The sequence below is a fragment of the Mandrillus leucophaeus genome, unplaced genomic scaffold (genome assembly GCF_000951045.1).
Source record: "Mandrillus leucophaeus isolate KB7577 unplaced genomic scaffold, Mleu.le_1.0 Scaffold124, whole genome shotgun sequence".
NCBI lineage: Eukaryota > Metazoa > Chordata > Mammalia > Primates > Cercopithecidae > Mandrillus > Mandrillus leucophaeus.
This window is the reverse complement of record NW_012100765.1, coordinates 17,779-44,284: the sequence shown is the minus strand read 5'-3', so window position 1 is coordinate 44,284 and position 26,506 is coordinate 17,779. Positions and strand designations below refer to the sequence as shown.

At 44.4% G+C, this 26,506-nt stretch overlaps 1 protein-coding gene across 1 annotated transcript in view; it reads right to left on the bottom strand.

The window, feature by feature from the left end:
- Window positions 1-18,054, bottom strand: part of CCBE1 (collagen and calcium binding EGF domains 1) — a 272,969-nt gene extending 254,915 nt beyond the window's left edge. Inside the window, exons 1-2 of the mRNA XM_011971688.1 lie at window positions 17,860-18,054; window positions 17,277-17,357 (exon numbers count right to left, since the gene is read on the bottom strand). Of these exons, the coding sequence (XP_011827078.1) occupies window positions 17,277-17,357; window positions 17,860-17,990 (212 nt within the window). The 5' untranslated portion in view covers window positions 17,991-18,054. The remainder of the gene's footprint in view (window positions 1-17,276; window positions 17,358-17,859) is intronic.
- Between the last annotated feature and the right edge of the window lie 8,452 nt (window positions 18,055-26,506).

Below are 26,506 nucleotides of genomic sequence, written 5' to 3'. Positions count from 1 at the left end.
TGGAAAGGATGTTAATAAATTTAAAAACCTGGTAATTATCTGGGTTATTCAAGAGAAGCTTCATCCTTTTATGAAGGAAATTTGGCTGAGAGAAAAAAAAAAAGGAAAGCTATTTGGTATCTTTTTAAACATATACAGCTAAGTTGCATAGCTGTCTTGTGTCACCATTTCCCTGGGAATCTCTAAACAGAGCCAAATATGGAACCAGAACTCGGAGCAGCAGAACGATGAAAATGGCAGCAAGGCCACAACCAGTAAATTTGCACATGAAGTCTTTTCCAGGGCCCTTAGAGACACTGAGCAGAGGCTCTTTGGTCAGTGAAATAAATACATTCAGAAGGAGAAACGCGCTGAAAAATAAGTTTGTAATAGAAACATTAGTAAATATGAGAAACATACCAAGCCCAGTATGTTAGGATAAAAGATGTGTAAGAAATTTTATGAGAAAGCTCATCCAATGTCCTGTTTTCTTCCCACTTTATTAGCAGAAGTCTGCCCAAAGGCAACTTGATTTCTCCTTTTTAGGAAGGCAGCAGGTGCCATGGGCCTACAGCTCTCCATGAAGTGAGGAAGCTGATACTTCACCCTGTGTTCTGCTATCCTATGGCACAGCACATCTTGAAAGTAAGCTGTGAAAAGCCAGCCAGCCAGTGGCCAGCCAGGGCCCTTAACACTTTGATGGGCTCCTGCACTTACCCAGCATGATCCTGCATCAGAGAGCAGTGCACTTTAAAGCACAGACCCGGGGAGTAAAAAGACTTTTTCCTTTTTAATAATTGGGGTAAGAAACCATTAAAGCCATTCAAGAGATTAAATCCACAGTGCAAAGATGGCTATCATGTTTGTTAGGCTGATTAGAGATAAGTACTGCAGAGTCTCCCGCAGTCCAGATGATCGCCCTTGTGTCAAGCAAATGCCCTGGGCTGTAAACTAAACCTGCTTCTGTTTGCTCTGCTCTCGGTGAAGGTGGGAGGGAGTGGTCCCTGTCAGACTGTCAGACCTGGAAGGAACTCTGGCAAAGCCACATCCCTCCTCTGAGGCTTGGAGAGAGCCAGAGGGTTTCTGGAGGACCCTGCAGTGGAAGGTAGGGAGAGGGCAGGTCATTAAAAACCAGGTCTCCCAGACCAGGCACGGTGGCTCACGCCTGTAATCCCAGCACTTAGGGAGGCCAAGGTGGGCAGATCATGAGGTCAAGAAATCGAGATCATCCTGGCCAACATGGTGAAACCCTGTCTCTACTAAAAACACAAAAACTGGCTGAGAGTGGTGGCATGTGCCTGTAGTCTCAGCTACTCGGGAGGCTGAGGCAGGAGAATGGTGTGAACCTGGGAGGTGGAGGAGTTGCAGTGAGCCAAGATCTTGCCACTGGACTCCAGCCTGGAGACAGCAAGACTTCATCTTAAAAAAAAAAGACCATGTCTCCCAAGTTCCAGAACCACGTGCTATCTAGTTACATTAGATCTTCTGATTTATTCTGATAAAACTTAAGATGTTAATTTCAAGTATATCAAGTTTCAAATCTGAATGTACTGAAACAAAGACTCCCCCCTTTAGTATCTGCTAATTTCCTTAGAGAACTCTCCAATGAACAGATGAATTATGATGCCTCCCTACAATTAAATGCCATGCTGTGAAATACCATGCTGTGAAATGGCTTAGCACCCTATTTAACCATGAGCAAGTATTCCTTATCTATTGACTGGGAAAAAGCAATTGCAGAATAAACCCATTTCTACAAGTGGTAAGTCTAAGGATATCTTAGCATATGCATAGAAAGATTAGGAAAAATAACCTCCAACCTTTTGATCGTCTTTACCCTGAAGGGGTGAAATTGGATGACCCTCAGTTCTAACTCACACATTGCCATGATGTAAAACATGCAGAGTAAATATTGCCATGACTAGAAACAAGATAAATAAACTCTTAAAAAGAAAACTTCCAAAACAAAGTTCTTCCTTCTTGTGCCCCCTTCCCTGTAGGAACTACAGAGTGGAGCTTTCCTTTGTAAAGAAATTGTCAAATAATCCTTCTGTCTTCCTTTTTCCAAACCTAAGAATCTCCATTCTCTTCGGTAGGTCAGCTGTGATGGTAGAAAAAGTGATATATATTTTCATATACTTTCCTAGAAGAACAAAAGTGCTTTCCCCTCATCATGAAGGCAGTTTCTTTTGGGATTCAAACCCCTGAATTTTAGAACCCTAAAAAGTGTGAGTGAAACTCTCACCTGTTCAAGGCATAAGGATTTAGATATGCTCCTAGTGCTCTGAGCTTCACAAGACAAAGGCAGACATCACCTCAAAGGCACACACAGAAGCATGTGTCAAACGTGTTAGGAAAATCCAATAGTGGGTCAATCTGTGCTAGCAAATGAACACAACTCCTAAGATCACACAAGTCATGCATTTTTAAAGGTTGAACAGTGTGAAGTTTTCCTTTTTTAAAAAGAAAGTTGGCCAGGCACGGTGACTCACACCTGTAATCCCAGCACTTTTGGAGGCTGAGGCAGGTGGATCACCTGAGGTCAGGAGTTTGAGACCAGCCTGGCCAATGTGGCGAAACCCCATTTCCACTAAAAATACAAAAAAGATTAGCCAGCAGTGGTGGCGCACACGTGTAATCCCAGCTACTCTGGAGGCTGAGGCAGGAGAATCACTTGAACCCAGGAGGCGGAGATTGCAGTGAACCAAGATTGCATCACTGTACACCAGCCTGGGTGACAGAGTGAGACTCCAACTCAAAAAAAGAAACAAAGGAAAGAAAGAAAGGAAAAAAAAAGGAAAGAAAGTCAAAGAAGGATTCACTGAAGAGGCAGGACCTGGAGATGCAGCCTGAGTAAACAAAGCCAGATGGCCAAAGGCTGCAAGCTGGGGTAGTCCACGCTGGAGCATCCCAGTCAGTACACATGAATTCCCACCTCACTCCTCACATCAGTGACCACAAAGACATGGCCTTGGCTGTGCCAAGACCTCAAACCTCCTTCCCTAGGACAGCAGGGTAGCAGCTGGACCACCAGAACTCCCAGGGCCAGTTGTCTCCAGCCTAGAGCACCCTTTTTCATTGACCTTAATGTGGTCTCTGCTGATTATAATTTACCTATATTTTACGGCCTCAAATTATACTTCTGAAACACTGAGGGTTTCTGGGAATGGACTCGCAAAGCAGTGGGGGTGGTGGAGATGCTGAGTAATGGTCAGGAGTCCACTCAGATCCTCTCATGCCTTCTCATTAAATCTCCTTTCCTACACTTTGGGAGGCCAAGGCAAGCAGATCACCTGAGGCCAGGAGTTCAAGAGCAGCCTGGCCAACATGGCAAAACCCTGTCTCTACTAAAAATACAAAAATTAGCCTGGCATGGTGGCGAGTGCCTGTAATGCCAGCTACTCAGAAGGCTGAGGCACAAGAAACGCTTGAACCTGGGAGGCGCAGGTTGCAGTGAGCTGAGATTGTGCCACGGCACTCCAGCCTGGGTGACGGAGTGAGACTCTGTCTCAAAAATAAAACAAAATCTCCATTCCTATAATATCCTCAGTAATAGGCTGCCACACTCAAACTAGCAAGCTCTGAAATATATTAAACTCAGGTCACTTATATACCACTTTGTGTCTTGCCAGCCTCAAATTCAGAGATTCTTCATTAAGAGCCTCAGGGGTACCTCTATACTCTATACACAAAATGCAATTGCATTTCCTTTATTTCTTGCTTTATAATCATTTCCATTTCTATGATTTAGCCAGCATAATTGCTATTGTAACACTCAAAAAGACAATTACATGTACAAACTATGCATTATAGACAGACATATTTGGAGACTGCCTGATTTAAGGCCATGTGGTAAATACGGAGCTTGAATTATAACTATCTGGTCAAACCACAGAAACCATTATTTTGTGATGCATACAGTTAACTTGAGCCCATAAAAAGCCTTGTGTTTTCTGGGGTGGAGGGTGAAGGGTTGAGAAATTCTTCCAATTATCAGGAGGACTGGAGAGTAAAGCGTACAGATAGGGTGAGGGGAGAATCTCCGACAGCATGTAGATGTCCAAACATACCATGTAAAAAAATGTGTTTGATACTCACAAGGAAAGAAAAACACAGCTTGACGCTGAAAAGCTTTCATTTATAATATGCTGAGCCATGTTTATATCCTGGGAGAAGTTTCATGCAGTGCAGCAACAAAGCAAAATATTTTTTTTAATGCACCAAAGGTCACTGAGTAGCTCCAGACACCAAGCTGAGAGCCTACAATACAAAATAAAGAGTGATGGCATTTGCACCCTGAGATTTGGAAAGGCTCAGCTTGAGAAACCACGAACTCGTCCTATCCTTGATCCACTCTCCTGTTATCCCCTCCATCACTTCCCTGACACCCTCAAACCACCCTGCACAGAATGGAGAGGGTCTAACAGATGAAGGATTGGAGACACAGGCATGGTGACAGTCACTGAGGGACCACTGAGGGACCTGGACCTGCAGCAATTGCAAAGGACACAAGAGACCCCGGCTCAGTGGCCATGGAAGAAACAAAGACCATTTACCCAGCTTCTGACAAAGAGCCAGGCTGCTCACAACCTTATGCTTCCTCCTCAAGTTTAAGGCAGAAGTTTTCAACCTATTGGAATCACATGAGGAGCTTTAGAAATTCCTGGTGCCTGGCACCCACCTCCAGAGTTTCTGGCATGACTGTGGTGTGAAAGGTGGCAAGCCAAGGTATGTGGAGCAGCCTGAATGCTGGGATTTTTAAAAAGCTCCTCGGATGATTTCTATGTGCGGTCCAGGCTAAGAATCACTGCCTAGCACCTTGCCAGGAAGGAAACAACAGAACATTCTGTTGTTATGGTGATATAGTGACGATTAGGACCGTGCTTCTCAACATTTGATGTGCATAGCAAGCACCTAGTGACCTTGTCAGAATGCAAATTGTGATTGGGTAGGTCTGGGATGAGGCCTGGGCACCTGCATTTTTAACAGTGATGTCTTGCTGTGAACAGAATAGGTTCTAATCTCCCCAAATTTGGCACCATCCTGGAGAGAGGCTCTGCAGAAATGAAAGCATGGTAAAGCTTAATCCCTGTTATTTTAGATAAAGTTTAATCCCCATTATTCTTCAATGATGTTGAACAGAATTTAATTTCATTGAATAAACTCAGGACATCGTGGACAGTGATATCCATCGAAAGCAAGGCATGTATGACAATGTGTCCCTCTTTATTAAATGGCATCAATGTGTGCTGGGTTTTTGGAGTCGGGGGGAATGATTTTTGTGACTACTTTTGACGACTTGTCCAACTTTTGTTTTTAACTAGTGGGATGAATGTCACTGTTTCCAGCAGTCCTCCCTTCCTCTAAGTGCCTCTTTTAAATTTGCAGTTGGCAGAAAAGCAAGGTAACCACAATTGTCAGGCCTTCAAGAGCCCAGTAGTTGAGAAGAAAACAGGCTCCGGAGTCAGACTGCCTGGCTTTGAAGCCCAGCCCAGCCCTGCCATGTACCTGCATGTGACCTTGACACTAGGTAAGAGCTTGCACAGTATGAAGACAAGCTGGAACAGCTTCTGACAGTGAGTCCTCACACACAGGGCAAACTGAGGCACTCATCAGACAGTATTTGATGATTTTTTATATCCATCTTTGGTTCCTCAAAGCCTTTTGTAATATCTATTTCTTGTGATGTTTTCTTTATAATATCCATTTTGGATTCAAAGCTCCCTTGTATTGTCACCCCTTTCCTTCTCCCCTTCTTCCTTTTTCAGCTGTGTTCCAGATAGAAGTTGTTGCCAGTCATAAGTATGGGGTTACAATACAGTTTTTCTCTCCCTATGTCTACCCAACCAGGCCAGTGTGATCTGCAGAAAACCAACAATACCAAAACCAATTTTACAGAATTTTTAAAACCCTTCAAATGTTCTCAGAGATAAAAGCCTGTTGATATTATATTCTAAGTTTTTCTCATCATTCAGATTTGGCCAGAACTACACTCCAGTGCATTTTTGTTTGGGGGCAACCTTGCCTCTAAAGGGCATCATCGCCTGCTCTCATACAACCTGCAGTTGGTTCAACAAGTCTGTGGTCTAGGTGGGTTCCCAGGAAGGCAACCTCCGCTCTACCATGCAATTTCACACCACCAAAAAAGTGAGCCATTTATTTGTGGGAAAATTCCAAAATGAAGCAGGGACATGTTACCAAGAGCAATCCAAATGAAAGCAAAGAGGCCATATACACAGAAAAAGCCACAGCGTGATCTGTGCTGGCTTACAGATGCCCTCCAATCTTCGAGGAAATAGTGCTAGACAAAGGCAGAGGGTTAAAAAACTTACATTTGTCTATCTATGAACCTTTCTAAGTTTAAGCCTACCGAAGTTAAAATGGGTATGTTAAAGGTGAGAAAATTTTCACAACTTCATCTCCGTAGGATCCTGTTTCTGAACAGATCTGTGCCTGTGTTTTTTTCTCTACACCACATCATTCCTTTACCTTCCTAACACATCAAATGATGAATTCCAGTTTCCTAACTTTTCCCTTCCTTTGCCAAAATACCATTATCAGACTTTGTCTCTCTTGCCTCAGAATATTTCTTTTAGACTGTTCACTCCTCCTCCACTACTGTTTTCCACAGTCATTGTTAAAGCCATCACTACTTAGGAGTCTCCATGAGCTTTGTGGAACAAAACAGCTGGTGTTAAAAGGAAGTTCAAAAATTCATAAGTTTAGGCTGGGCGTGGTGGCTCATGCCTGTAATGCCAGTACTTTGGGAGGCCGAGATGGGTGGATTACCTGAGGTCAGGAATTTGAGACCAGCCTGGCCAACATGGTGAAACCCTGTCTCTACTAAAAGTACAAAAAAATTACCCGGGCATGGTGGCACAAGCCTCTAGTCCCAGCTACTCGGCAGGGTGAGGCAGGAGAATCCCTTGAACTCCGGAGGTGGAGGTTGCAGTGAGCTGAGATTGCACCACTGCCCTCCAGCTTGGGCAACAGAGACTGTTTCAAAAAAAAAAAATTATTAAGTTTAATCACTGATATATTCTGCATAGTATACCTGTATAGTGGTATTATACATTTTTAGCCATACATGGAAAAATATAAAGTTATAACTGATTCAGAATACCCTTCAGTGAAAATGGCTTTTTTTCTAGATGTACATTCCTCCAAATATATGCTATCATTTGATCTTTGAATGTAAAAAGTTTTCTACTATACTAATTCAAAACTAACACTTCAGCTGGGTGTAGTGGCTCATGCCTATAATCCCAACACTTTAGGAGGCTGAGGAGTTCAAGACCAGCCTGGACAATGTAGCAAGAATCCATCTCTACACAAAACTAAATTAGCCAGGCATGGTGGTGCGCTCCTGTAGTCCCAGCTACTCAGGAGGCTGAAGCAGGAGGATAGCTTCAGTCTGGGAGACTGAGGCTGCAGTGAGATATAATCGCACCACTGTACTGCAGCCTGGGCAACAGAGTGAGACCATGTCTCAAAAAACAAAAACAAAAAACAAACCCTAACATGTTGAAATGTGTGGAGAGGTGACTTTCAGCCTACCAGGCGTGTGATAATTGATATGCAAATCAATGAGGAAAGGTAGCAAACCAAGGTAACACTCAAGGGTTATTCTACTGGCACAGGAAGGCTTGTCGTGGAAAACTGTAGAAAGGCAGCAGGAAGTGAGTGCTCAATCAACTCCTTGCAATAAAGTCAGCTTCTTAGAAACTGGCAGATTATGCTCATTTCGAGTATCACTTAGGAATGATGACTTGAAAGAAGTTCCAGTTCAACAAAAACTGATTTCTGGAGATCAGAAAACCAAGTGACAACTAAAGATGCTTGGCCAAGAAATCCAAATGCTGTAATATAAATAAGGTGATACACAGGTAAGTGACCCAAAGATGAAGGTGAGTGACTGTCTCAAAGTCACCTTGAGAATTCAGACATGTGGATGAGGTATTATGGATGGAAAGTCCCACTCCCGGTGTTTGTATTAAAGTGGATCTGCAGGAGTCAAGTTTTCTTCTGTAAGGGGCTAGGCAGTAAACATCTGGGACTTTGGGGGCCAAATTGGGATTCTGTGTGTTCTTTTGCAATGCTTTAAAACCAAAAACGACTCAAACTATTAGAGTACAAGAACAAGCCATGAGCCCTAGTTTGCCAATCCCTGCTTTATACCAAACTCCCAGGGTTAGACCCTGCCTGTTGAGAGCCCCCCTGTATCTCCCACCAGTTCTGTTTACACAGCCTCCTGTGGGGCAACCCACGGAGTTGACATCTGCCCCTGTCATTCCCAGAGGACCAAGGATGAGACGCTTCACTGCAGATGAGGCAAACAGAATATCCCACAGGAGTGGCCAAGAAAGAAAGCTCGAGAATGGATGTGGTCCCAGTTTCTGAAGTCCTCAAGGGCATGGTAGCATGATCTAGTTCTACCACAACCGATAAGGTGACAACATATTCATCCAAGCTTTCACATCGGCTCTTAGCACACATGGATCATACCTTACAGCTAGAAAGATGTGACAATTTGCTTAATGAGGATTAAGTGTGGAGGCATCACCACCACCCCATTCTCTACAGGTGTTTCAAGCTGGAAACTAACTGTTCAAGAAGTGTCACATCCTTATATGATGACAAATCTATAATGCATTATGTGGAGAGTCAAGCAATGTTGGAAGGGCGTGCCTTCTTTAAAATTCTGCTTAGTCCCCGTCGGAAAACATGAGGCTGGCCTAGGTCAGCTGGGCTTGGGGTTATTTGTCCCTAAGTCAGGCAACTCTGATGCTGCCAGCCACATCACAGGTCACATGACAAAATAACTCACCTCCTCTCTGTAATGCTTTCACATTCCAATAATTCTTGGAAGAAACTTGTGGTACATGCTAAGTTCTTGCTAGCGCCTCTGCAGAAAACCTTCTGTTACCACCGTCCCTGGGTTTTCCTGACTCTGCTTGAAGCTGTGGGATTTCTGTTGCTGAAAGGACACAGCTGGGCTACCGGAAATTAAGATCTTAACCCCCAAAGTGTGACATTAATCAAATGTATGTCCAAAACAAGTATCTTAAAAAGGTCCCAAAGGAAATCTTTGGGTCAAAATTCCTTTACTGAAAGATAAAGGGAACTAAAATTCCATGAGGACAGAGGATTTTTGCTGTTGTTGGGGGTTTGTCCAATTTTAAGATATACTCTAAGTGTCTAGAATGGTGCCTGGCAGATTGTAAGCACCCAACAAGTATTCATTGACTAAGTAAATGAAGATTGTTCGTAAGATTAAAATTAGTCAATAGCTTCGCAGAAAAAAAGGACCTCACTTGGCAGAAGAGGAACTGCAGATGTTATAGCTGTTTACTTTTTCATCCCGCAAATAAAAGCAATAATCTAAAACAGAATGTGATCTTTGTTCTTTAGATACTCAACAATGCCCCAAATGCCAGCAGACCCTCTAAGCTCACAAAAGCAGCTCCGGTCCTGCTGAGCAGGAGAACAGCAGGGTTTGGAAAGCTGCTGAGTGAAATGCAAGCCTTCTCCTGAGAAGACAGAATATCTAGAATCAAGAAAGAGGCGTTTGGCTTTTCCGGGTGCACCCACCCCAGCTTCACTTACAAAGGATGAAGTTAACCATAGGAAGTCAGGCAGCAACTAGAGTAGCAACTGGATCTGATCTCAAAGGACACATCAGTGAAAGAGCAGCCTTTTGTGGTTACTCAGTTAAAATTGTTTCCAATTACTCTGCATTGTTTCTCTGAGAGTGAGTGAGAAGTGATACAGAATCTTCCCTCCCTCCTTCCCTCTAACACCTGTTCTTGTGGGAAGGCAGGGGGACCCCCTTTAAAACCTTGATCCTCTACTCCAAAGCCAGTGTCTGTGACACAATTAACACATGGGCAGGAACCCACACGTCCTCATCAGGTGTTATTTAAGATAGCAAGTTCAAGGAGTTAGTGATAGCTGCCGGAATCTAGCACCTGCTACACATTTAGCAATTAAAGTTAAGCAGGTCTAACTGGGAACCAATGAAAACAATGGCAGCATCTCAGAGGTACAGTTAATCTCTGGTTTTTAGAACAGACTTCCTAGCTCAGATTTTAAATAAAGCACATTTGGAAAGGAAGAGAAGTTTTTTGAAGGCCTAACAGATTTCAGTTCAATCTTATTGTTTACTTTTAACATAGTCATTCTGTCATTCAACAAATACGTATAGAACAGCCTCTCTGTCCAGACACAGAGCTAGCCTCTGAGGATATAGTCATGAATGAGAACAGATGGCCCAGAGGGTTGACAGCCCATGCTAGAGATGGCCTAACAGGAGAGGAGAAGGCCGCCTTCGGCATGCAAGGTGTGTGATTCAGGTCATTCTGCACAAAACCACCACCACCTAGCCCCTGCTTTCTTCTTCACAAGTTTGTTTGTTTTGAGACAGAGTCTCGCTCTGTTGCCCAGGCTGGAGTGCAGTGGTGTGATCTTGGCTCACCACAACCTCCGCTTCCCAGGTTCAAGTGATTCTCCTGCCTCAGCCTCCTGAGTAGCTGAGACTACAGGCGCATGCCACCATGCCCGGCTAATTTTTATGTTTTTAGTAGAGACGGGGTTTCACCATGCTGTCAGGCTGGTCTCAAACTCCTGACCTCCTGATCCGCCCGCCTTGGCCTCCCAAAGTGCTGGGATTACAGGCGTGAGCCACCGCGCCTCGCTAGACTTCACAATTTTCATATTTCCTCCCTGAACTACATGCCCTGAATGAGCCAGCTCTTCACAGAGCTGCCCTCAGTACCTGGCCTTAGCTATGCCAGCCAGAGGACAGGGAAGCAAGCAGAGGAGAGAGAAATCAGAATGGGCCTGGGGCTGATGATCCGATTTCTAGTCTTCTTTCTGCCAGTAAGACCCTTCAAAATCCTGGACAAGGGATGAAAGTGGTGTAACTTCAAGTTCTAGTTCAGGCTGTGCCTTCTACTGGCTCTTACGGCCATGAGTAGAGTAGCTTGGCTAGTCAGGGAGGTAGCAGGAAACAACAATACTCTAATTTTCCCAGGGCACTAGGTTTCTGGGCTCTCCTACATTTCAAAATAGCATCTGGAAACGAGTGAAGTTTCTGGCTGTGGTCTCAAACTGCTCTTTCAAAAAGATAAAGTTCATAAGACTCACAAAATTCAACAAACATCCATTGAGTATCTAAAACATTCAACATGCAGACTTGGCAAGATGTAGCGATGACGATGGGAGGTATTACTAACATAGCACTTCCTATGTGTCTTGAATTTTTCAAAGCACTTTATATGTACTAAGCACAATCCTCACAGCGGCCCTATAATTTAAGTACCAATTGGATGCTCATTTTACAGAGGAGAAAATTAAAAGCACAGAGATTAAAACTTTCAGGGTCACAAAACTACCAAGTAGTAGAGCTGGGATTCAAACTGCAGCAAAGAGTTTATATTATTTTATGTGTTTTGACATTATCGAACCCCCCCCCCCATGGGAACTTGGTGACTTGCCAGAGAAGTGCACGATACACTCTTTCCTCAAATGTGTCCTTACCTAGAGCCCAATACTATCAATCTGGTAGTACTATTCTAATTAAAAGGACCTTGCTCTTCAAAGTACTCCAAGTAAACACATTTGCAGAAATATCACATTAATTTTCACATTCTCACAAGACTTCGCAACATAGTTGCATTACCTCAAAGAAAGGTCATTGTTTTACATCCCCCATGTCACTATTTCCCATGAGAACGTGGGAAATTAGGCAAGAACACTGTGTAATGAGACAGCACTAGCTGGACAGATGAATACCAGCAGGGCAGAGGGGCACCCGGGGCATCCATACCACTCAGCCTCCACATGGAGCTCCACGAACCCAGACACACACAGCTAGTTTTTAAAAAGTATTTAACACACAGTTAAAGAACCATTTCGTCAAGCCAATACACACACACACACACACACACACACACACACACACACACACACACACGAAGCCATGCCTATCTCATCTTGTTATCTGTGAAGGTGATGGCAGTCTGTTGGAGTGAGCATCCCTCAAAGGTCTACAATGTGGCCAAGGACTTTGATTGTACATTGTTCTTTTTTTAAATAACTGTTCCAAATATCGTGAGATGCACTGTTACACGAAGTCCCTTGCCTTCCTAAAAGCCATCCTACTTCTAAGAAGAAGGGCTCAGTCCTCTCCGGAGTCCATACAGGGGAGGTGATACCATTGCTTTCATGTAAATCATGTAATGCAAAAATTTTTAAATCTTCATCTTAAAAGTATTTTATTTTGACCAGCCTTCATGGCCCCCCTTTTTTGTCCCCCAACTTGAGACGTATGAAGGCTTTTGGTCTCCCTGAGAGTGGCTAGAGGCAGCCAGGGCTTAACTGTACACTGACTTGAGACCAGGTGAATGAAAGTATACACTTTAAAAAAGGGGGGGGGAACCATTTTGAAGAACATAGTTAAATCTTCTTTTGCCCAAAAGCCATTTCTAGCTGCTTGTCTCTCTTCCCCATCACTAGTACAGCATATGAACTACATGACTTTGAACTCAATCATACACCATTGCTTATTGGTCACAGTTTCAAAGACCTTGATATAAAATCAAGTCTGCAAACTGAGGCCAGATATTGTATTTTATCATTCAAACGTTTCCCAGGACTATTCTGAGTTTGAAATCAATGCACGATAGATTATTAATTAAGAAGTCAAGGGTTGATTAGGATGTTTATTCCACAGCCTCAATGAAAACTGGGTTTCATTAGTGTTTCCTACACACAAGCGTATTTCTTGTTTAAGGAAAGCTTTCTTTTTTTTTTTTTTTTTTTTTTTGAGACAGAGTCTCACTCTGTCACCAGGCTGGAGTGCAGTGGTGAGATCTCGGTGCCCTGCAACCTCCACCTCCTGGATTCAAACGATTCTCCTGCCTCAGCCTCCAAAGTAGCTGGGACTACAGACACGCACCACCACACCCAGCTAATTTCTGTATTTTTAGTAGAGACGGGGTTTCATCATGTTAGCCAGAATGGTCTCAATCTCTTGACCTCGTGATCCACCCGCCTTGGCCTCCCAAAGTGCTGGGATTACAGGCATGAGCCACCGCACCTAGACAGGAACCTTTTTACTGATATCACCCAATAAAGGAAAGGTAAAATCTTTTGTTCAAGCTACATGGTTTGGGAAAGGGGGGAAAAGAACTTGTGGGCAAAACTTTGATACCCACAAGACAGGTAATGCTGTAATAACTTTATATGCTTAGTTTGGCTATCAGTTCAGTTCAGTTACATCACCCAACTCTGATATCTTAACTATGGGTAAGAATATTCCCTGTGTCACATTATAATGCTGAGCAAATACATAAACTCACTAAGCTGTCACTGGCATTCATTTGAGAAGTGCTTAATAAACATTGGGTACTTGGCACAATACACAATGGGGATAGACAGTCCATGGAGACAGTGACCCTGTGACTAAGATAAAATCCTACAAGGAAAGAGTTATGTATGTATGCACGAATTTTGTGTATAATATAAGCTCAATTGTCTAAGACAGACTGCAAGGGCAATGGTAATTCAGAAAGCCTGAATGTGATCCTGGCGGATGACAGTGTTTTCTGTGAAACTGTCTTTGAAATTTACAGCCATCTGGGTTTATAGTCTTCTTACCTATATCCCAGAATCTGGAACATCCCATAGGCACCTCTGGGATGATGAAAGGGCTCATGCATTGAAGTCAGACAACCCTGAGTTTGAATCCTGGCTCTCACATATAGTTTTGTGACCTTGGGCACATCATTAATATTTAATCCCTCTGAGGTTTGCTTCACTTTTTTGTAAAGCTCAGATAATACAAATGCTACAAAGTTGGCTGTACGTGAGATGACTGTATGGGAAGTGCATAAAATAGTGAAATACACTGTCGAATCCTCAAGTTGTCACTCCCATTTAATATCTAATAAAAAATGCTAGAAGTGGACAGGTGTTGCTTACATGAAGCTATGTAAAACATAAGTAGGGTAAGGAGGTAGTTTCAGGACAAAGGATATTCAGAGTCCATTTTTTCTTCTCCAAATCATTTAGTTTACCATAACTTTTGGGTATAATGGCAGATCAGATTTATCACTCACTCTATCATACTTATTTTAGTATTAAACCTATCTCTCATATCAATGATTTAAGAGATGAGGTCTTGGCTGGGAGTGGTGACTCATGCCTGTAATCCCAGCATTTTGGGAGGCCAAGGTGGGCAGGTCACTTGGGGTCAGGAGTTTGAGACCAGCCTGGCAAAATGTGGTAAAACCTCATCACTACTAAAAATACAAAAATTAGCCGGACATGGTGACAGATGCCTATAATCTCAGCTACTCGGGAGGCTAAGCCAGGAGAATCACTCAAACCCAGGAGGCAGAGGTTGCAGTGAGCCGAGATCACATTGCCATCACACTCCAGCCTGGGCAATAAGAGCGAGACTTCATCTCAAAGTCTCACTCTGCTATACAGGCTGGAGTGAGAATGCAGTGGCATGACACGTTAGTAACTTTTTTTTTTTTTTTTTTTTTTTTTAAGGAATTTCGCTCTGTCACCAGGCTGGAGTCCAGTGGCATGATCTCAGCTCACTGCAACCTCTGCCTCCTGGGTTCAAGTGATTCTCCTGCTTCAGCCTCCCGAGCAGCTGGGACTACAGGTGTGCGCCACCACCCCCAGCTAATTTTTGTATTTTTAGTAGTGATGGGGTTTCACCATGTTGGCCAGGATGGTCTCCATCTCTTGACCTTGAGATCCGCCAGCCTCGGCCTCCCAAAGTGCTGGGATTACAGGCATGAGCCACCGCACCTGGCCTAGTAACTTTTTAAAAGTCATTTTTAAACACACTTCAAGTTCAGAATTGGCTTCCAGAGGTCCTTCACTTGTGCCGAAAACCATTCACCAAAAGCCACCTGGTAAAGAGAATGCTATAAAGTCAAAGAACATTCCATCAGTAATGCTGCATTACTTACAGCTCAATTCAAAGTAACTTTTAAAGGCTGGCTTCCTGGAAGGCTGGTCCTTTATCTCACTTTAGTTTAACAAGGTAGGACAGCTAACTGGTCACCTGCAAAGGCCTCCATGCTCCTTTAAGGATCTGTCTAAATGGGTCTGCATGTATCCTGGGGATGACGACACTGGTTTCTTACAACAGTGCTTCAAGATTGTATGCATCTCTCATTAAGACAGATTCTGATTCAAGAGATCTGGGGGCAGAGACCTGGGATTCTAACAAGCTCCCAGATCATGCTGTGCAGCTGGTTTCCAGATGATACTTGACGTAGCAAGGGTCTACAGGGTTAGGACAATCAAGTCACAAACTAAGGAAAACAGTATCCTCTATTCTTGGGGCTCAAGATGAGATTATAGAAACAGGATAAGACCAATGGAATACAGAGAATGCTTGTTTGTTTTGAGACAGCTTGACTTCCATAGAGAAAATAGATCTGAAAGCAAAATCTAAGATCTTTTCATATACACAAGGATCAACACCACTTTCAAGCTGAAAGCATCCTTTCCCATTCCTTTAAACAAAGTTCTTTCTTCTTCTCCTTGATATAAAACATCATTTTTGCTAGATCTCATAGCAGTTTGAGTAGCTGTTAGTGAAAACATACGCCAAGGTGCTGTTAGTGTCTCCTACTGATATAAAAGAAACACCACACTGCTTTAAAAAGTCTGGAAAAGATGACAGTCATGGCATTAACAAACAGAATAATCGGGCACCAAATGGTTTCTGAAAATCTAACATGCATTCTGTAACTGTCACTGATTTATGTGAAGTCTGACCTTCAGGGACTAAACGAATGAGCAAACCATCTCACTGTCATTTCCCATGTTAAATTCGAGGCTTTATACCGTGCTGATAGGAAAACAATGTGTCCTAAGAAACACTGTGGTCGTGTGGATGAAAGACAGGGCTGGAACCAGGCAAGCAATCCTGCTGCCAGCACCACCAGGTCACTTCAGGAGCTCGGTGACCTTGCTCACCCAGTTAGCCTCTTGAAGACTTAACCTGCCAATTGAACATACTCCTTTCTCCTCTACTACCTCTCTTTTTGTTCAGCGTTCACCCCCCGCACATGCCAAGAGTCACTCCTAAGGGCAAGGAGTGACTGTTGATTTGCCTAATTGTTGTCCCTCCACTGCCAACAACAGATTTAAGAGCAGAAGTACGCGATGTAACTGATGGTGCTTTTGCACTCATAAACTGACAGCCCTGGAATCACTTATGTCTGAACCTTTGGGTATAGGAAATGCTCTCAGCTGCAGGAAACGCTATGATTGATTCATAGGCAACAACCTTATGAGGAATAAAACATTGTTTTCTTTCAAGTTCGTTTCTAGGGACTGCTGCGTTACCGTGTACTACTCAGTACTTATCCCGGCAACCCGAACAGAGTATATGAGTCTCAGAGACAGTCAGGTGTGGGCATATGATCACAGTACCTTGTACAGCGCCTCTAAAAAGCAGATATCCAATAAACATTTATGGGTGCATGCTCCCCCTATCCAGTGAGAGCACTGGAACAGAAGCCAAGAATTCAATGGTGAAAAACCAAAATCAACCCTCATCTCCAAAAGGCTGCAAGCAGAACAGTGGTTCTCTCCTTTCGGAGATAGGAACCACCTGGGGATGGATTCCCTAGCCCCATCCACGCTTAGTTTTAACAAGCACCCGAGGTCACTCATTTAACAAATACCCAGGTGGATCTGTGACCCACATTCTTAGAAATACTTTTTTCCTCTGCCCCAACAACCTTTTTGTTTTCACTCAACACAACCACTCACAATCCTCCTCCTACATTTTTGTCCAGAGGCCGTGACAGTCACACGCTGCCCCAACAGAATGGTCAGAAGACAGCCAAGTGCCAAGAATTGCCTTGTCGACTTTGTTTTCAAAACAAAACACGAATACAAAAGCCGCCATCCGTGTTTGCTATGCCCCACTGTTTACACCCAAAATCCAATCCAATCTCCTTCACAGACTTGTAGCCGCCTCTTCTCCAACTTTCGCCAAGCAAGTATTTCAGGGAGCGGCAAACATCCTCAGGATCTCAGGGCACACACCCTAGATGCAAACTCAGTTGCCTAGTGTTGCTCTGACTCCTATCCAACCAACACTCAAAGATTCGCACCGCGCGTCACGCACCCAGCACGTTCCAGTGTAAACGCTGCTCGGGTCCCAAGTGCATCTCCAAACCCCTCCTTTAGGGCGCCACCTCCCCAGTCAGCCCCGTTGCGCAGTGGCGAACAGTCCGTAGAGCCCTCAGGCTTACCTGTAGCATGTGGTGAGCTCGCCTGTAGGTTTCAGACACGGGTATTTAGTCGTCGCGATTTTACTCTCTGAGCAGATTTCTCTACGAAAAAGTGCAGAGGAAACGTTTGATTCTCAGCGAGAGAGCGGAGGCGGGCAGTGCGCGCTGGGGAGTCCCTGGCGCGTGGGGGATCGCCGGGCTCCGCGTCCCGGCGCGCTGGGCAGGGGCTGGTCCCCAAACGCGTACGCGGAGCAGACTCCGGGCACAGGGACGAGCCAGGCGAGGGTCACGACGGAGCGAACCAGCTCCAGGAGAAAGGAAGCGGGGTTCACGAGCTGTGCCCGCCGGTGTGATACCTGGGGGGAGGCAGGAACGCTAGGCGGAGGGCATCCCAAACGCGACCCACGGATGGCAGGGCGCATAGGCTGATACCCGGGAGCTAAGGGAAGTGTAGCCCAGGACAGCTGAGCACTCTCCTTACGGCCAGAGGAGTGGGGGCGTGGGGATCGCTGCGGGAGTGGGCGCCGAGGAGGACCGCGGCACCCTGGCAAGCCGGACGCGCATCCAGCAGGAGCTCGCCCTCCGCTGGGGCTTGCAGCGTTACCTGTCGCCGTCCTCCGGCTCCTCTCTGTAGGTCCACGTGTGTCCCAGCGCCAGGAGCAGCAGTAGCGGACCCAGGCTCCTGCCCAGCTGGCCCCTGGCAGCTCCTCCCCGGCTCGGAGGCGGCGGCACCATCAGGGAAGCTCCCGGCTTCTTCCCAGAGCCGAGCTCTGTCCCGGCCCCGCGTCCTGCTCCTCCGCGGCCGCCGCCTTCCCTCTTCCCGGCAGGGGGCGCCGGAGAGCAGGGGCGTTTGCACCACCTGCACGGGGAGCAGAGGTCCGGAATATTATGTGGCTGGGGAGAAAATAAGGCTAGGAGTTGGGGTGCCAGCAGAGAGGCAGGTAAAGGGGGTACCTGCGGTGTCCGGCCGGCACGAGGGCCCTGAGGTCCAAGTTGTCTCGTCGGGACGTTCACGCCGGATTGACAGACTTGCCGGACTCGGCTTGGGGCTGCGTCCTCGACTCTTCCCTCTCCCTCCTCTGGGAGAACCGCGCAGGGTGGGGAAAGCGGGCGGTTGTTTGCATTTTGCACCAGGGTCGAACGACCGGGAGGAGGAGGAGCTGATTCTCCACCGGGGAGAAGAGGGAGGGGGAGGAGAGGGGTTAATAAGCTTCCTTCCTGTTGTCCATGGGTGTCTAAAGCCCAGGGTCAGGCCAGTGTCGCCTTTCCTCCTTGAAGACCTACCCTGCGCTTTTCAACTATCTTAGTCTTCTTTTCTTTTAGATTATGTGAGGAAGGGGGAGTTGAAAGGCAAACGGGCCTCTCAAATTGTTCAAACCTGAAATAGCGGTATTTATACAGTATAATCACTCTTCCTTAAAACCTTTAGAAGAAATTTCTCTGGTTGTTTCATTGGTCAATAAACTATGCTCTGTCTTCTTCATAACTCGAGTTCGGAACAAGTAAGGAGGTCTTCCTGGGAGCCTTACATCTCCTTCCCCTCAGCGGCGTTAATATTGTTTCCATGCCGAGCACATCACAGCTGGAAACGCTCCCGCCCCCATCAAATGAGACGCGTGGGGGCAAATGAATTACAGGTGCTGCTACCTGCTAGCGTATGCAGCCGCGTTTATAGGTAACAAGAAAACGGAGGAGGGGGGCCCTAAACTGGCTTCCTTGACGGTGACCTTAGTTGTAATTCGCGTGTCAGCAACTTAACACTTTGTTGCTCTTTAGGAGTTTTCTCAGCCCTTTCAAGAGAAACTGGGGACGTGGATGTGGCCCAGAAATAAGTTGGAAAAGGAAAAGTTCTAATGCCTAAGCTCTAAAATATGCATGGTTCTGCATCTCATAGGACAACGAGGTGAAAAGGTGGCTTGTTGACAAGTGACCGGTGTGTAAGTTGGTTAGGTAAGCACGTGTTTTGATAAACAGAATATCCTGGTCAACTGAGAATTACCACACATACCACATACACATTTATTTTTATTTTTATTTTTATTTTGAGATGGAGTCTCGCTCTGCCACCCAGGCAGGAGTGCAGTGTCTCAATCTTGGCTCACTGCCCCTCTGCCTCCCGGGTTCAAGAGATTCTCCTCCCTCAGCCTCCCAAGTAGCAGGGATTACAGACGCATGCTACCACAGCCGGCTCATTTTTGTATTTTCAGTAGAGACAGGGTTTCACCATGTTGGCCAGGGTGGTCTTAAACTCCTGGCCTCAAGTGATCTGCCCAACTCAGCCTCCCAAAGTGCTGGGATTACAGGCATGAGCCATAGCAGCCAGCCCACATTGATATATTTGATAGCAATGACATTCTCATTCTTCTGTAGAATGCTATGTCTTTTCCTAAGATTTTTAATGTTCCAGATTTTATTTGGTTCCCACAATATCCCTTCAATCTAAGCATTTGATTTCTTAGTTCGGTGAGGTGCGTTTTTGTTGGTTTATTTTACAAAACTTACATATTCGGAAGACCACCCACTTGATTTTAAAATATGACACTGCTACTTAACACAAATAAGTTAATTTTTATTTGATAATTCAGAAGACATTTCAGAATGTTGCAAAACTGGAGAGTGATCATCATGAGGTCAGAAAAAAAAAAACTTACCATGAGGTCAGAAAAAACTGGATTCAAATTCAGGCTGTTTGGTTTCCTAGAGGAGTGATCTGAAGCAAGTTACTTAACCTTCTGACACTCCGTTTTCTCATCTGTAAAATGGGGAAATATCTCTCATCAATTTTTATGAGTATTAAATGAAATAATAACTACATTACTATATAAATCTATAGCATTTTGTTTATCATGCCTGGCATATATTGAGTGCCCAGTAAACATTATTACTTGTAACATAATTATTGTATTGCACACAACTTTAAGTTTTTGCCTTCTAGCTTTCTAGCTTTCCACTTCCTAGATATATAGGAATCCGTTTGATAACAGTTGTTTGGGTTCCTAAAGAGAGACCTCACTAAGCACATGAGAAAGCCCTTCTGGGGTTTATGATAATTGTATCTCTTCAGATTGTGACCAAAAACTGTTTGATTTCCATCTTGGGAGGGAGACGCCATCTTGTAGGAGATTCCATTTTTAATTCCTTACCAATTACTGTATTTTGACAACTTCCTGTCTTTTTTCTCATCTTTACTCATTTTATTCTTCTACTGTTGCATTGTGGATGTTAGTTCTACAGTAATAGAGCATGGTGTAGAAGATTAATTATCAGTTTCATTAAGCAGTTACTAGGCTACAAGTGTAGACCTGCAGCATTTCAGGGAAAGTGATTCAGGCTGCAAAATAGCAGCAAAACCATTATACACAGCTGTGTGGCAGAAGATTGGCATCAGAGCCGACTTTGCCGCCTTTTTATCTTCAGCTCCTGGTGCTGAACGCCTATGAGAATGAGGGGTTAGAGAAGGTGCTGGGGCCCAGCAGACAGCTCAGGTTTGCACAGGGAGGAAATCCCAACGGTGGGTGGTCAGAGCATTTCATACATTTCTGCAAGGGGTGAGCTGGAGCTGAAACCTTCTGAAAACACTTTGTCTAGAGGCCTGTAATTTCAACCTACTGGCAGCTACTGACAGCATGGGGTGCATGGAGGGGTTGCTGGTCCGGGGAGCACTGCCAAGCTGGAAAGAGCTATGGATGGCCATATATGGATACCTGCCCCCGAGAAACTAAATACTCCTGTAGAAGACAAAACCTGCACTGCCCAGGATGCGGGCTGCATGGGAGATGTCAGTGCTGGGGCTGACTGTGGTGGGAGCCTTAAGGGTGCTGAGTTTTCTTTCCTCCCTTCTAAACCATGCGCAAGCCCAGGCCTGCCCTGTCCCCTCACCTATGAAACACTGGCCTGAGAGAACTTTCCATCCACCTCTTTCGTAGGAGTGTTACAAAGATTAATGATAGGGCCCTAAATGGTCCTTGAGGGAGGCTGTGTGTGATTATGTGATTATTTCTTTTCAGCATACCACTTCTCTGCAAAGTTTTTCATAAAGATCTGTCAGTTTCCCTGAAACAAACCAGAGAGTGGATAGTTACACAATTTACTGTGTCCTGTGACGTGGGGCTGTGTCTGGGGCTTTCTAGTGCATACTATGTTATAGGTTAGAGTCCCTGGTAGACCAGGTATTGTTAAGTAGTACTGCTGCATGTTGCCTGGGGGTGGGGTGACTGGCTGGAGAATAGAGAGAGGACTGCGTACAAAAGTAAAGTGAAAGGAAAAAAGAAAAGTAAACACCAGGCCACAGGGCAGAGAATATGCTTCTAAATAAAACCAATGGTCTCTTCTCAGTTTTAAGGGACTCCAACATCTTATTTGGAGAAAATCGGGATGTAAAGAACAGACCACCACCAATTGGGACAATTCATTTCACTATTTAAAGATTTTCCTATAAAAAAGATTTGTGGTGGTTGACAAAAACTATTTTATCGTGTGTGTGTGTGTGTGTGTGTACATACGTACACAAAGTGTATGTAGTATTGGGCAAAATTAGATAAATTAAGGCAAAGGAAAAATCAGGATCAAATAATAAAATAAAGCTGATGTTATGTTAATTGGCAGGGCTATATAAGCAGAAAGTCCTGGGCCACGTTTCAAGCAGATCACAAGTCAGTTCTCAAATTCTCAGAAGTCAATTCAGGATAATTACATGATCAGTCATGAGATTCAAGGTAACCATAAAAGAAAAGTCTATACATTGCTTAGAAAAAAATGACAGATTATTCCCCCAGTCTCCCTGAAATATAGCAACAGTCACCTAACTGTAAGGTAAGGTGAAACAAGGCTCAACAAGTGTGGGTAAAGTTCATATTGTACTGTGAGTGATAGACATATGATAAGATATCCCTAAAATAAACAGATTGCCCTGATATCTTTCCTTCAGTTTCAGTTTTGATTGACGTATATAGCCAGGTCTGCTTAGAGAATTAGGGTTACATCTTGGAAGGTGTGAAAGTGTGCCAATCTCCAAACCATTGTGGGGGACTATTTGAGGCAAGGAGAATAAAAAGTTTTTAAAATAGTAAATGGATGTTAAAGCCCTGGTTTTGGGGTGTGTACATTACATTTGCGCTAAGCCTGTCTTAACTTGCGCAAATTCTGAAAGTTGATTGAAGCTGTTGGTCTCTGGAATATTCTCCCAAGACAGGAAGAAATGTCTGATTCCCGTGTCCATAATAGAATCACACCATTTTTGCCCAATTTTGAAATAAAAGCGATTTTCAAAGATTAGTTAGCTTTATATGTGGGTAGGCCACTCAAAAAATGTACAAATAGAAAAAAGAGAAACTTCATGCTACATGATTATCTCCAAAAATATCAAGAAAAATTATTCATGTAATTTAGATGTCTTATTTGGTCTCGAAAGTTCTACCACACAGGGGCCCAGTCTAGGTTTTCCCCCAAAGCAGTATCTGTTGAGGCAATATGAGTTGGCAGTCTCCTTGACCAATCAAGAGCTATAGGATCAAACCTGGGATTTGGGGTGGACAAGTGTGTTCTAACACCACTCAATTCTGCAGCTCCCTTTGCAACAAATAGAAATGGCAGGAGCTGCAGCTGGTCTGACCCATCTCTTGTCCCCATGAGCATGAACAAGGAATGACAAGGGGCCAGCAGCAGATGTCGGGCCACTGGCCCATGCTGTGAAGTCCCTGTTCTAGAAAATGGATTTGAATCACCCAAGGACTTACGAGCTGACTCCTTTGAGTGTCTGTCATTCCAATGCCAACAACATTTCTTTTATTTTTGGAGAACAAACTCTGTTTATCTCCCTTAACTCCGTGAGGGTAAGAGTTACTTAACGTTTATTAAGAACTGGGAGATACTTCACTCAGTAATATGGTATCAAGCCAATTTCACAGGTAATAATGCTGACTTTGAAAGTATTTTGATTTGAGCCAAGATATCTTTTATGGTGGAATAAATACAACTCTCTCTACTACCCATGCCAGCAGAGGATGCTAATTTAAAACATTTTTTTCCTCTGGATATGAGGTTGACCTTACTTTCCTCTTTTAAAAACTGGGCTTAGAAAAATAGCACTGGGAGTTGGGAAAAAACTAGACTTAAAGTAAGTTTTACATTGGTTTGAAATTCGGTTCTGCCACCTAATACCGCTGTGACCCTGAAACATTTGCTTCATCTTCCTGTGACTCAGTTTATCCACAAATAAAACAGAATGACAATATCCATCTCATAGAACTGATGAAAAGAGTAAATGAGATATAACAAGCCCATCACATCAGCGGTAATAAATGATACTTAAGATTATTTTAATTTTTCTCTTCAATAATTAGGATGCAGTTATGCTGGACCACCCACCCTGTCTCACCTTATTTGCTTTCCATGAAAGATAACTTCATGAAATGAATAGCTAATGATAGCATGCCATGTCATAGAACAGCCTCAAATAAATAGCAGAATTGACATTGGTGTCATTAACGTTGTGCTTTCATCAGACATTAGGGGGTGACTAAGGCGCTAAATCAAATCACCCAGTAATGGTTGCTAGAAAATAGAATGTATAAACTTCCTTTAGAGAAGAGCTGTGCTTCTGATTACCGTCTGTCCTACTTTTACCTCATTGTTTAAATGTTTGAGAGGCTACCTAGTTAAAACCCAGCTGTGATCAATTCTATTTTTCATTTATTTATTTTAGAGACAAGATCTCGCTCTGTCGCCCAGGCTGGAGTACAGCGGTGCAGTCATAGCTCACTACAGCCTCCAACTCCTAAGATCAAGCGATCCTCCCACCTCGGCTTCCCAAAGTGCTAGGATTACACACGTGAACCACAGCGCCTAGCCTGATCAATTCTAGAGAGGCAAAAATAATTCTCTTCAAATCTATCCATTAGCGACATCATGTTATATTGAGCTTTTCTTACTGGGTGACATCAGGAAAGTTTGCAACAGTGTAAGGGGCCCCAGCCTAAGGAGTCCACAATCTCCTTGAAGAGCTGCTGTGTTTAAGGGAAACAACAGTCCATTCTGTGTAGAAAAATCTCAGAGTTCAGGATTTAAAAGTTGTTAGATTTTTTTAAGTTGTTAAAGATTGTAATAGAATGTGGAATGCATTTCTTAATGAAAATAGAGGCTTGTGGGCCAGGCACAGTGGCTCACGCCTGTAATCCTAGCACTTTGGGAGGCCGAGGCAGGCGGATTGCGTGAGCTCAGGAGTTCAAGACCAGCCTGGGCAACACAGTGAAACCCTGTCTCTAATAAAATACAAAAAATTAGCCGGGCATGGCAGTGTGCGCCTATAGTCCCAGCTATTCAGGAGGCTGAGGCAGGAGAATTGCTTGAACCCGGGAAGCAGAGGTTGCAGTGAGCCAAGATCGTGCAGCTACATTCCAGCTTGGGTGACAGAGTGAGATTCCGTCTCCAAAAAAAGAAAAAGAAAAAAAAAAAAAAACAGAGTCCTGTGGCTGGGCACCGTAACTCACACCTGTAATCCCAATACAGGGATTGGGCAGGAGGATGAGGCAGGAGGATTGCTTGAGCCCAGAAGTTCAAGACCAGCCTGAGCAACATAGACTCTGTTTCTACAAAAAAAAAAAAAAAAAAAAAATTAGCTGGGTGTGGTAGTGCACACCTGTAGTCCCATCTATTCAGGAGGCTGAGGTGGGAAGATCGTTTGAGCCTGAGAATCTGAGGCTGCAGTGAGTCATGATCATGCCACTGCACTCCAGCCTGAGCAGTAGAGCAATCAACAAAACAAATAACAAAAATAATAGAGGCCTGGTTCATTATATAATGCCAAGAAAGCTATATTCCTATAAGCTTTTAATGGATGATGATAATTTTCCAAGAATTTGGCACAAAAAATAAAGAATAACAAATATTTATTGACCATTTGGTACATGTAGACATTATTCTAAGCACTATACAGGTATTACCACATTTAAGCCTTATCACAATCTTCTGTCACTGATTCTATTATTGTCTGCATTTTAAAGATGTGGAAACTGGCGGGATGCAGTGGCTTATACCTGTAATCCCAGCACTTTGGGAGGCAGAGGCTGGACAGATCACTTGCGGTCAGGAGTTCGAGACCAGCCTGGCCAACGTGGTGAAACCCCATCTCTACTAAAAATACAAAAACTAATTTGGTGTGGTGGCACATGCCTGTAGTCTCAGCTACTTAGGAGGCTGAGACAGGAGAATTGGTTGAACCCGGGAGGCAGAGGTTGCAGTGAGCCGAAATCACACCACTGCACTCCAGCCTGAGCAACAGAGCGAGACTCCATCTCAAAAATAAATAATAAGAAATTAAAATAAAGATATGGAAACTGAGGCAGTGATTTTATTAAATGCCTAAGGTACAGCTATCAGGACAGTTTTGGTGCCAGAGCTCACGCTCTCATCACTACACTAAACTGTCCTTTGGAGAGGTAAGCAACTGGGTAGTTTTTGCCTAAGAGACAGACTGCATCCAGCATGTTTACCCAGGGACACAATGCAAACCAGGGAAGGCCCATGGTCCACCACCATAACCAGTAACCCCGACACTGCCTGAGTTAATGCTCAGGCACAATCTTCTGCAGTTCTGTTAACCAGCCGGCCCCGTAAGTTCTCACCTGCGTATATTAGCCCCAAAGCTCTCTGCAGCAAAGCTGAGCTCTATCCATTGGACCTGTCCTCCTAGAGGCAAACAAATGCATTTCTTAATGAAAATAGAGGCTTGTGGGCCAGGCACAGTGGCTCACGCCTGTAATCCTAGCACTTTGGGAGGCCGAGGCAGGCGGATTGCGTGAGCTCAGGAGTTCAAGACCAGCCTGGGCAACACAGTGAAACCCTGTCTCTAATAAAATACAAAAAATTAGCCGGGCATGGCAGTGTGCGCCTATAGTCCCAGCTATTCAGGAGGCTGAGGCAGGAGAATTGCTTGAACCCGGGAAGCAGAGGTTGCAGTGAGCCAAGATCGTGCAGCTACATTCCAGCTTGGGTGACAGAGTGAGATTCCGTCTCCAAAAAAAGAAAAAGAAAAAAAAAAAAAAAAACAGAGTCCTGTGGCTGGGCACCGTAACTCACACCTGTAATCCCAATACAGGGATTGGGCAGGAGGATGAGGCAGGAGGATTGCTTGAGCCCAGAAGTTCAAGACCAGCCTGAATAGCTCACTACAGCCTCCAACTCCTAAGATCAAGCGATCCTCCCACCTCGGCTTCCCAAAGTGCTAGGATTACACACGTGAACCACAGCGCCTA